The sequence below is a fragment of the Protopterus annectens genome, chromosome 13.part0, assembly GCF_019279795.1.
Source record: "Protopterus annectens isolate FY-2018-M chromosome 13.part0, PAN1.0, whole genome shotgun sequence".
In the NCBI taxonomy this organism is placed as follows: Eukaryota; Metazoa; Chordata; order Ceratodontiformes; family Protopteridae; genus Protopterus; species Protopterus annectens.
The window spans coordinates 363,043,055-363,055,190 of NC_056747.1; the positions used below are offsets into that span (position 1 = coordinate 363,043,055).

General features: G+C 38.1%; 1 protein-coding gene across 3 annotated transcripts in view; it reads right to left on the reverse strand.

The window, feature by feature from the left end:
• Positions 1-1,764: 1,764 nt before the first annotated feature.
• Positions 1,765-12,136, reverse strand: part of REXO1 (RNA exonuclease 1 homolog) — a 1,211,359-nt gene continuing 1,200,987 nt past the window's right edge. For 2 of the 3 annotated variants that reach the window (XM_044053970.1, XM_044053969.1), the window contains exon 16: positions 1,765-6,648. In XM_044053970.1, the coding sequence (XP_043909905.1) occupies positions 6,560-6,648 (89 nt within the window). In that variant the 3' untranslated portion in view covers positions 1,765-6,559. The remainder of the gene's footprint in view (positions 6,649-12,136) is intronic. The other variant, XM_044053971.1, reaches the window with a different exon arrangement.

Consider the following 12,136-nt stretch of genomic DNA (forward strand, 5'->3'; position numbering starts at 1 on the left):
ACAACCCTCCATCTCATGCTCGGCTGCTTCTAAGCCATCTAAAAAATAATAAATAAAATTCACATCTTGTTCTATGAGACCCTTCATCCAGTGCTTATTTCTGCTTCTGATCAGCTTTCTAGACTTCAGTATTATGCTTGCCATAAAACCCATACTGTATAAAGTAAAACTAAAAATAAAAATGTAGCCCATTTTGCCAGGCGTGCTTGTTTCTAATTTTGAACAACTTTTACGCATTCTTACTTAAGCCTACAGTAATACTTAAATGCACTTTCTGTACAGTACAAGAAACAAAAATCATTCATCACACCTCTCCACCTCATGCTTATCTTAGCAGCTTTCCAGCATTCACTTTACACTTTTTTTATCTTCCTTGTTTGATTACCAGGTAAACCCACTCGGCACAAATGCCTCTTTTCAGCAATAATCCAGAACCATTTTCTGGTTACGTAGCACAGTAAGCATGACTAAAACCCAGGAATACAGGATTAAAGTCATTAGCAGCTAACAGTCATAATCCCCTGCACTGCCAGACTATTAAAAAACAGCTCTCTTGTTGCATATGATCACAATTTGAAAAATAAAAGTTATAAAAAAAAGTTTGAAAGACTGGAGTGTTTCTTTTTTCTGGGTACAATCAGGAGTATGTATATGGGTTTTCAACTGTCAAAACAAGCTGAAACGTTATAAACTGACACGCTTTCTTTGGAAAGAATAGCTTTTCACTTTCACTATTTAGTTCTTTTGTGCTGCCCCTCCTCTGCTTTTATCTAATTTCCCCTTAAAAGAAACTACTACACAGCAGGACTGACAAATATGCAATTCTCAAACTTCTTTGCCTAAAGTAGGCAAAAATAGTGCTCTGTTCATAAACGATGACCACTTAAGTGATTTTTACACAAAATGAAGCCTTGATATAAACAGATGGGAGTGGATTCTTTTGTTGAAGCGAAAATGCTTAAATAATGCAAACTGGAGCAGTGTGTTTTGAAAACTGCACTCGTCCTATTCACAGAAGAAGGAAGGACAAATATTACATTTTTTCTTAAAAAACAGCTATTTTCCATTTGTTCAAGTAGTTGACACATCAGAAGTAATTATATTAAGCAACATGGGGTATAGGGGCATATCCCTTCCATAAAATGTTAAGTTCTCACAAATGCATTTTTGCTAACTTCTGATCTCAATTTTATGTTTTAGTCAGAATGCTATACACTTTTTGGGATATGTCAGCCACAAAGAAAAAGGTGAATAAATAGTAAGCAGCTCTGCAAGGGAGGGGAAATGGTAGCTTTCTTTCGAAGAAAGAAAGTGTAAATGGGGCAAAGGGGGGCAGAGACAGTACCCCAAGCAATGAACTGAAAGTTGAAGAGACCAGCAAAAAAAAAGGGTGTCTTTCATCCACAGACAGAACTATCAACTTGTTGACTGGCTTACTCTGTGCACAAGAAAACTGCACTGCTCTCTTACTGGAACTTTTCACTTCCTTGACTTATGTAAGTAATGTTAAAACCACACTATACATACATACATATACACACACACACACATATATATATATATATATATATATATATATATATATATGTGTGTGTGTGTGTGTGTGTGTGTGTGTGTGTATGTATGCATACACCCTCCCTTGCTCTTGCAACTAACCTGTGACCTTTAAGGACTGCTTCCAGATAAAGACTTCACAAACAGGCTTCAATGTGCAACAAAACACTAAAGCATTAAACATAAATGCTGCAAAACTCTGCCCACAGCTGTTATCTCAGCATAGAAATCTGATTTATTAGATCGGGCAGCCCCATCCTAAAAAATAACACAGAAGATCCTAAAAGAAGCAACAGCAGTAAACACAAAGTAAACTATTACATATTTTACTAAACAGAGAACTACAACTCACACCAAACAGAGAATTCCATTAGAAACAAATCTTAGGGAGAATCAAACTACACAGACTTGACATTTCAGAATTAAACTCACACATTCTGATATCCTAAGGTGACGTTCAAGGGCTTGCTGTGGGATCACTTGAGTCATTGTATTTTAGCACCAAATTATTAAGAGTCAGTCCCAATGAACATATTCTAGCACCACCTCCATTCGCACCCAATTTTCTAGAAACTTTAACAAAGATTCAAGTCTGAGCAAAAAATTGATGTGCAATACACAAAAAAGTTCAAAGAACCCGACTATGACCCAAGTGCATAACTCTCCTTTCTATAAAAATCAAATACTTTTACTATACAATGTTTCTACTTCACTCCATAATTCCAGACCATAATAACAACAAACTCCCACTTGGTTACAGAATTCTTCTCCAATTACTCTATGTGTGTTCACAGTCTTACTGCATCTTGCCAGCTCCATCCATTGTCATACTGTGTCAAACACCTTTACAGTCCAACCTGGCACACCTGTATAGCCCTAAACTACAACTAGGTCTTACCAACTATGCTGAGTCAAAGGTATTTTCAAAATGCTTTACCATCTTATGGTCAGCAGCTCTCCTTCCTACGAGTCTCACCTTTTCCACATTATCACAAACACAGGGGTGGGGGGGTCCTTCCTTAAACTAACAGGTGCTGCTATTAAGGAATGCACCAATTCAAAGAAAACAAATTTGCTGCAATATAATAGCAAAGTTACCACTCAATATGGAATACAGATGCTATAATTTTACGTATGCAAAATTCAGCATCTGAACTGATTAAAATAATTAATGCCGGCTTTTAGAGTAAAACATTTCCTTCTTCATGCAAACAATAATAAATTAATTTGACACCTCTACACAATGTTTACTGACATAGGACACATCCTGCTTCAGAAAGCTTGAAATCATTGTTTTAGTTAATTTTTTTTTTCAAGTGCCAAATTTTGTTGGGTTTTCTACAGATACTGGCATTTGTCTTCACATCTTCACACTTGGGAGACAAGAATTTTGGTAACTGCACAGAAAAACATTATAAGGATCATTAACCCTCAAGCCTTCCTAAATCCTGAATACATCAGATATACACCAGCTTCCAGTATGCAACGCTAATTTTGGAAGATAAGAGGCAGTCAGGAGCCTGTGCCACTATAGAGCATGCTGCATAAACCATTTTACATCTTACTAAATCAACCAAATATCTGAACAGTAAGAATTTGGCCAACAGCAAGCTAGACAGGAACCTGTGCCACTATAGAAGAATAAACAATTGTACACCTTACTAAATCAGCAAAACATGTGAACAGTAAGAGTTTGACCAAAAGCAAACTACAATGATGCTATCAGCAGCCAAGACCTGAACAGAATAAAGGTAAAGCTAAAGGAATTTTAAATAAGGAAAGGCGATGCAAGTACCCAACCCTCCTTCCAACCTGAATGTATTGTAAAATTTCATGGATGCACTAGACAAAAGAAAACATTACACAACGGGCAGACAGCAACATTTTAGCATCCTTTTTTAACCACACCCAGGGCTATTAGCAATATAGCAGGGTTCTAATAATATGTTTAGTATTTTTAAAGAATTAATACAACACATAAAATATTAATCTATTAACCTAAAACAACTCTTACTGGGTTAACAAAAATTCTTATTTAAAACACAATTCCATCCTATATATAATTATGCATATACATCGCAAATATAAAGTTCAGTGCATTAAGTAAGCTGTCCTAAATTGAGAAAGGTCTTGCACAATTTCAATGTCACATAAAAAAAAGAAAATAAAAGCAAAACATTTAATAAAGCATTGTTTCTCTTTGCTCTATTCTGTCTACTGTTCAGGCATACAAACATAAGGCACCAAAACTTCCAATATGTCCAAAAATAGGATTTAAATACTTTTTTCGGTTTTGTGGAATGTCACTAGTGCAGCTGTGCAAAACTTTACATCAAGGTACCGCATGGTGTAAAATATGATTAGAAACAGGAATCACACTTTACACTTCCCTGGAGGTTGGAGCTGAAAACCTTTCCATTTGAAAGCTTCATAGCTGAACAGATTACAATGCAGGAACCAGATGGCAAGCAATCCAAGATTTCAGTGTAAATGTACAGAAGCAACTGTACAGAGTCTCCAGTGAGCACAGTAAAACTGTGCAGATATGTATAACTGTAATAAAAAAGTTAAACATACATAAATTCTACGTATTATCCAACTAAACTGGTAATGAATGGAAAATAAGTTATAAATTACAGATAAAAAGCAATCCGAAGAATACAAGGACCAACTCCATGACAGCCACAACATCAGATTTTGTTTGAATCCATGTCCGATTTTTAAAATATCTCAGATAAAGATGATTTCTTCTAGATCATGAGTTGTTGTTCCTCTTCACAGTGTTTTTTTGAAATGGTAGTCTTAGTGCATTGTGTTGGGATGATGTGGGTAAACCACAAGGGCAGTGTAGAACAAAAACTGCTGTTCTAATTTCATTAAAAAAAACTTGAAGAAAGAACTTTGCTATTTGCAAAACATTACAATTTGGAGACTCCTGACAATACAAATGATGACTCTTGTAGCTACCATCGTCTTGTGGTTCTCATTACTACTGCATACTTCTCACACTATCTGAACCAAACTTAGTGCTGTAAATTGAACTGGGAAAGCGCAAATAAACAGTGAATGAATTACAAGTGTTGGCATATTACACCAAGTCTCAGCAGAGAAACTCTATTCATAAACTGTTGGGCTTGAGACAATAGCATTTTGAGGGCAAACATTCAGTCATTCTGAGTAAGTTCTAGCTGGTGAAACCTCATTATGAGATATCCCCAGTATGAAAGTCATCACTGTAGTATGGCACAGCTTAGCAGGCATGATGCACTGCCAGCAATGATCATTAAAATAGCTACAGCTGTAGAATCAAAATCTATGAGATCCTGTGATTATGCAGGGAAAAGAAAATAAAACTTTACTTATAAAGCTGTAATGACAAAGACCACGTGTACAAAGATCACAGAAGATGGTCTCGCAACTATTTAGAAGGATACAAATCATTACAAAATAAACTTATCTAACTGGGATGAGTGCAGGACTACTTGTTAAAGAAAGGGCAAAAGAAACCATTACAAACAGGTACAATGCACTACTGTGAGGCAACCTCAATCCAAACAAGAGATTCAGTGTCCCAGACTCAAAGGAAAAAAACGTATAAAAAAAGGAAACGAGACAAATGTAAATAATGTGAGGATGCGGGTAACAATCCAAATAAATGTCAACTTTGGAAACAAAAAGAAAAAAAAAAACATTGCACAAATCGCTGTAAATGTACCTCAGGTAATCACCATCCTTTCATTCTAAAACGCAATTCTTAACCAATTTTCTTATTACAAACCAGGTCTCCAGCTCAAACAAATCCAACAAAAGGGCCTCCAAATCAAAAGTCAGTTCCTAAAGAATGTTCAACACTTTGACAGGACAGGTGGAGGTTAAAGTGCATTTTCTACAGAAAAAAATGCCTTTAGCATGTTTAAATCATTATGCTTTCAGTCCATACTCATATACATACATATACACACACACACACATATATATATATATATATATATATATATATATATGTATAAAAGCATCCAAAAAAAATATTACAAAGGAGTTACCATTACATCACAGCAAGCTGACATTAATCTGAGCTGAAATTATTTTCGTCTCCATCCACTAGATACAGACAACCTAGGCCATTTAGCTGGATTTTTTTCTCTGGGAGTCCGAAACCAACCATCAACCAGTCACTGTCTAGACTCCAAACAAAGCTGAAGTTCAATGTACAGGGAGCATCTAACATCATTCCTGCATTACTTCAAAACTTGGGATGAAAACAGAAACCTGCAGCATAATCCAAAGGGGTAGAGTTAAGTCCTGTGCAAGGTTTAAAATGAAAACAGATCCTCTCCTGATCTGTAATGAACACTATATAGATGTCCTGCTTATTAAGGCCTGCTATTTTACACAATCAGTTAGATGGCTCAAAAAGGTTACTGCTGTAAAATCCACACCCAATCATGCACGTAAGGCTTGGAAACTTTAGAAGTGTTAAATCTAAACAGAGTGCAGATGCACACCTACTCTTCAAAGCTCCACACTATTTCAGAGAAAAAATTCACAAGTTAGACTTAGACTAGGGGAAAAAAGAGCCCTTCTGGCACCAAGGTGTCACTGTTTCAAACCGTACAGTTTATGAACATTTAGAATACCAAGAGCAGCTGTAATATGGCACAACTTGGCAGGCATGAATTGATGCTAGCAATGATCATAAAAACAGCCTTGGATGAATGCCATCCATGAACATTAACACAATCCTGTACAAACACTGGTTATGCTTTCTGGTGGTCCAACGACAATAATTCACAATGCTGAACAGGAATCAGTAGGCTGGAAAAATCAACTTCATGTAGCAACCCTTTTGCAAAACATCAGCAGCTGGAAAGCCTTTAAATATGTGAAATTGCAGAGAGGTGTTAACCTCTAACTTGTCTCGCCTCCAGAACATGGCATCCAAAAGTAATGTTAAACATCAGTTATTTATTGCACTGTTTAAAGAGTTAAGAAAAACAGAAAACAGTTATCTTTTGACTTTTGCATCTTCCTTCAGCTTCCAGATCATCAGTTGCATGCAAGAGCTAGCATCCTCGCTGGAATCGTGACCACCAACTGGAAAAAAAAAAACAAAGCAAAAGGTTAAAAAGTAATTCAGTTTTAACACATTTCTACAAAGTGCAACCACCCAGTTTCATGCCACAAGTAATTTTGATACTAAATAAGGCCAAATTTGCTTCAGTAATACAAAAATGAACAAAAATGGTTTCAACTGTAAAAGTTCAGACACACACACACACACACACACACACACACACACAGCAACGTAAATCTGATTACTCTGAATAACTAAGACATTTAAACAGTGCCTACCAAGCTTTTTGAATGTTTGAGTACATTTAAAAATGGAGGGAAATAAAGAGCTGTTACTCAACAAAAAAATTATCTTTTTTTTCAAGAAGGATCACTGCAGCTGAAAGATGCTTGGGTATTTCTTACAAGGAATCCTATTATGGCTATTGATTTTCCAGATATCAAGCAACTGAAATCCAGTTGTGCCCACTAGAATTATACAGTCCGATTTCCATTTCTTGACCCTTCCAGACTTTGGAATGTCACACACATAAGAACACTAAAGTAACAAAATTACAAAGGGCTAACATAACTCACAGCTGGAAATAAGACACATTCTCACCTTATTGGTTAAGCTACAAGGGGACCCTCCTTAATGGGCCTATGACTGGGCTGATTTAAATTATTCTCACACATGGAGTGATGTCATGCAGAACTGTAGGAAAACAAACCTAGCCTGCCCTGAAGCCCTTGCGATTCACTGCCAACTATTAAGCAAACAGAGCCTCTAAATCAATAAGAGAGAGTTTTGACACCTCATGGTTTACAAATGGTACACAAGTGTATAACTGTCTGATTTACAGAACACTTCAACAGTGGTTAGTGAATGCAGGGATCATACAAACACAAAGGGGAGGCATATTAGAAAACTCCCCTCACAGATCAATTGACATTGTAAGAATGTACAGCACAGTTGAGTAAAAAAAAACGTACAAAAACAGATCTTTGAGGACAAGCCCGCTGTAAATGAAAGCATTTGATGGTTTACCCACCTTCTCTTTCCTGAGATCCAACTGGATATTTATTAGAAGTGGCTCTCTTTCCTATAAGAAACAATGCAGCTATCATGCCTTCAAAAGTTGTTGTTGTATCTTTCGGCTTTTCCCAGTTAGGGGTCGCCGCAGCGGAACTCCGGTCTGCTAATGATTGGCAGTAGATTTTTACGTACCGAGTTGCCAGCCCTGACGCACAACCTTCAACGAAGGTCCGCCCATTCACACATGTCTCCACACAGAAGACGCTTTAGCTGAGAATCGAACAGGACAATGTCTTACTGTGAGGTGACAACGCTACCGCAGCACCACCACCACAGCATCAAAATAGCATGAGACTCAAACACTCAGCCTGCACTTTTTCCACTCCCATTATTTCTTTGACTGTGGAAATTCTACAGGGGAATCTGGTTTGTGCTAGGCATAAATTCAGTCCCAAGGCCGGCACTGGTGTCAGCAAACACTATGAAAATCAAAATAAGGAAACAGTAACTACATACAAGTCCCTGAACTGGGAGAAGAAGAGCAATTTCTTGATGAGACCAGTTGCAATGCAATAACAAATTGCTTAAATGGGCTTTGCATGCCTATACCAAAGAAACAGCTCTCAGTTGCTGGGTTACTGAAAAAACATAAGGGATACTTTGTGACTAGGCTACCAGTAGGCAATCATCCGAAAGATTATTATGTTTATTCATTTATTTTTTGAGATGTACATACTGGACCTAAATGTGGTTAATACTTTGGTGATTGTGGGCAGCACGCATGGCAGAAATGAAAACTGAAAAATAACAATGGGCGATCTGAAACTGTCAGTATCTTCTACAGGATGGCAATACTGGGATGTGTAGGAAAGTATCACCCATGTTCGCAGATGCCACTCATAATTCCTCCACTGTGTAAGGCACTAATCTTGAGTTTTACTAACCTCAAGTTCTTTGCAAAACTATGTTCTGTAGTTATGGAAATCTAGCACTGGTCTTAAAGAGTGCTGTCCTTTTTGCAAACCAGAGATATGTGAGAACTGAAGACTTGAGCTGTCCATGATATTAGCATGTACTACCTTTTAAATAACTAAAGATTCATCAACAGTTTCTGCAACCAGATGTGAAGAGTATGTGGAATGAATGAGCATGTGGTTTCTGTAAAATCTTACTGTATCTCCTGTTTATAATATCCATTGCCTTTCTTAATAACAAAAGCTCTGTCACAGTACAGTCTGTGTAAGCAGATGTCATGGAGTGTGTGGAAGGAGTGAGCTAGAAGTTTCTTTAAAAACCTTACTAAATAATCCAGGGCTGTTCTCAACAATATCTATTGAGTTTTTAAGAATGAAAGCTCCATCAATAGTGCTGCCTGTGTAAGCATGTGTGTTGGGGTCTGCAGAAGGAAATAGCTTGCTGCTTTAGTAAACATCCTGATGTATAACCTGAACTGTTCTATGTAATACTTACTGCCTTTTTAATAAGAAGAGCTCTATCAACAGCACAGTTAGTGTAGTGTCAGTGCCGCAGCATACAGGAATAAAGCCATGGCTATGACTCAGGCAACGAGAGCTCAATTAGTGACTTGGGCATCTGAGGCACTGGCAGGAAAGGATGAGCATGCCAGTCATGTGGAACAGTGCTCACTTTTGCACATTCTATGGCTGAACCCTGACAGAGAGTGGAGGCACACATACGTGGCATTATTCTAAGGGTAACTGTCAAGGGGCATTGGTCAAGTCAGAGTTGAGGCAGGCTTATATGCCAGCATGTCCCTACTGTATGCCCATTCCCCGATGTTAACAGGAACATGTGGGGAGGGAACATTAGGGCATAAACAGAAAAGCACTACTCAACAGCAATATGGTGCCGCATCTGGAACCGCAATCTTATCACTGATCATGGGTCTGAGTAAACCCAGGGGAGGCTGACAATGTTCACCTGCAAAGAGCAAAAACTGTATAGGTTCTAACCAGATATGATGGGGAGTGTGGAATGAAACTGCTTATGTTTTTTATAAAATTAATATCATACAATCAAGAGTTATGCATTGTTAATACTTACTTCCTTGTGGTCACTTCCTGCCAAAATGGTATGGTACTGAAAGCGGCCTCCCAAGGGTTATGAGGAACAAGAGAACACAGCATACAGTCACCTTGCTGACATCTTCCATTACCCAAGCCTGAAGTAGCTGAGGATTCCTTTCGTCTATACTGTTTCTGGCCATAAGGCTGTTGGACAAGTAAACCATTTTTTGTCAAAATGTCTTTTATATGCAGGATAATTCCTTTGAAACTAAATGTGCGAAGGAAGATAATGCTTACTAATTAAATGACAACGTAGTACTGCCTTCCTTTTCAAGATTAATTATGAATTTAGTAGCTAGTTAGCCACAAAACAACTCACTCGGTAAAAGGGGCACCCAGTAGTTGAGACCTAACATCTAACAGATATGCTTTGCTTCTCAGCCTGATATGCCCATTCACAATACCATATAAATGTGGCTGTTCTGTTCCGTAGAAATGGCATCCAAATGCTGCATGCACACTTTCATGTGTAACACTTACTTTTACAACTGTAAAAATTAAATTCCTCCTTTTCCTTAGCATCCTGAGCTTTTATAGACTTTCTTGAACATAATCTCAAATTCACTTCTATTAAAAAAACATAGAAGCTAAACAGTTAAGAACTCAAAGCCAAGAAACCAGACAAGTAAACTTTCTTATCCAGCAACTTTGATTCTGAGTCAAAAGGCAAGAGTGTCAGAACAGCAGACTTTCTAAACAGAAGAGAGTTGCAGAGAAAAAATGTGGAACGGCTTGCCCTGTACTTACTGTGGATATCTTGTTCCTTTGGAAGCCTTCTAAACATGCCTTGTTTAAGAATGTGTCTGGCTGCAGTCTAGCTGCTTTCATGGCAAAAGCGTTATAGACAGATGGATTCTCAACTTTGATTCCAGCAGAACGATTTTCTACTTTAATTACATCATCACTTCCAATTAACATTTTATGACAAGGATTATTACCCAGACAACTGAAAAGGTATTTTCTTTTGGGGCATACCACTAAACTGGGAAGACATACCTACATGGTATAAGTCTACAAAATTTGCAGACTCAGTCTGTGATATGGGAACATTTTCATCAAGGAATACACAACAGGGACTTCTCTTCACTTTTGATTTACCCTCACATGAGTTTGTTGATATGATTGAATGTTCACATCTCTCAATTTTAAAAGCAGAGGACCATCAGTATGGAAGAGAGATCAAGGCAGGTCCCATATGCTGCCTGGCTTTTCCCTGTACAGTACTAAAATACTTCTAGACAAAAAAAGTTAATTAAAAGCAGGAATAGCAGTTATAGTTTCCAGTATGCAGCCTGGGCAGTGGTGTGGAACAAAGCACCCTTTGACTTCTGCTGTGGCAAGCTTGTGGTCATCTGTTTGGGTTTGGACATCTTAGGCCTTGCTACTAATGGAGTAGCCACTTTAGAGATTCATAATGTGTACACTTGGTTAACAACCACTAGAACCCTTATAAGCCTAACCCTGCAACCCAAATGTGACCCACAAATATGATTTATAACGGGGTGATTTACTGCCTCTGTCCATCAGAGACAGACGCCCCATCAGGGGTGAATTTTCAAGCACCCATTGGTCCAAGTTGTGCTTAAACAGGGATAGGGAGGAACTCTGCTTCAAATGGATTGGGAGCTTGTTCCAAGACATGGGAATTCTCTGAGAAACATTCCTGCCTCTCCAATGTGTTCTACTTATGTCGCAAGCAAAATTTGGGTCTTTTAATCTAGCAGTTCTGATGCTGTTTGCTTGGCAGATGTGCAAAAAGATTAATCAAAACAGGGTCCAGGGATGCATTTTATGCCAGGCAAAGATCACCTCTCAGATGTCTGTATGGTACACAGTAAAGAAACAGGGCTTTGAGGCAATTAGCATAGGACACTGTCTTTACTCCATGTATTCTTTTTGTAAGGAACCTCTGCGGATCTTCCAAGTTGCTGAATGTGTCTGGTAAGGTACATGCCAAAGGGGGCACTGTATAATGTGTCCAATGAGGGCTGAAGTACAGTGGTAGGATGACCTCTCTGGACCTAGATGCCTTGCCCTTGCTTATAAGTTGAGCAATACAGAGGGATATTTTACTATCTTGAAGACACGTTGGTTGAAGGCTAGGCTGCTCTCTCCAGGAGTTTCCAAATCCTTGACTAATGAATGAACTTTTAAGGCTGTTTTATTGATGAAACAGTTACGTAGGGTGAACAACTTCTCCAAATGTACTATAATGTATTTCTTGGTATTGAGTTTTAAGCCATGGCTTTGGCACCAAATATTTGCTTGCATTAGACCTTCCTGAAAGGTGTTCTCATCTTGGGAGGATTCAATAACAGCTCCCAGGTTACAATCATTTGCAAACTTGGTTAACCACAGGCCTTTGACATTCAACAGGTAGACCCTAAACAGAAGTGTCCTAGCACAA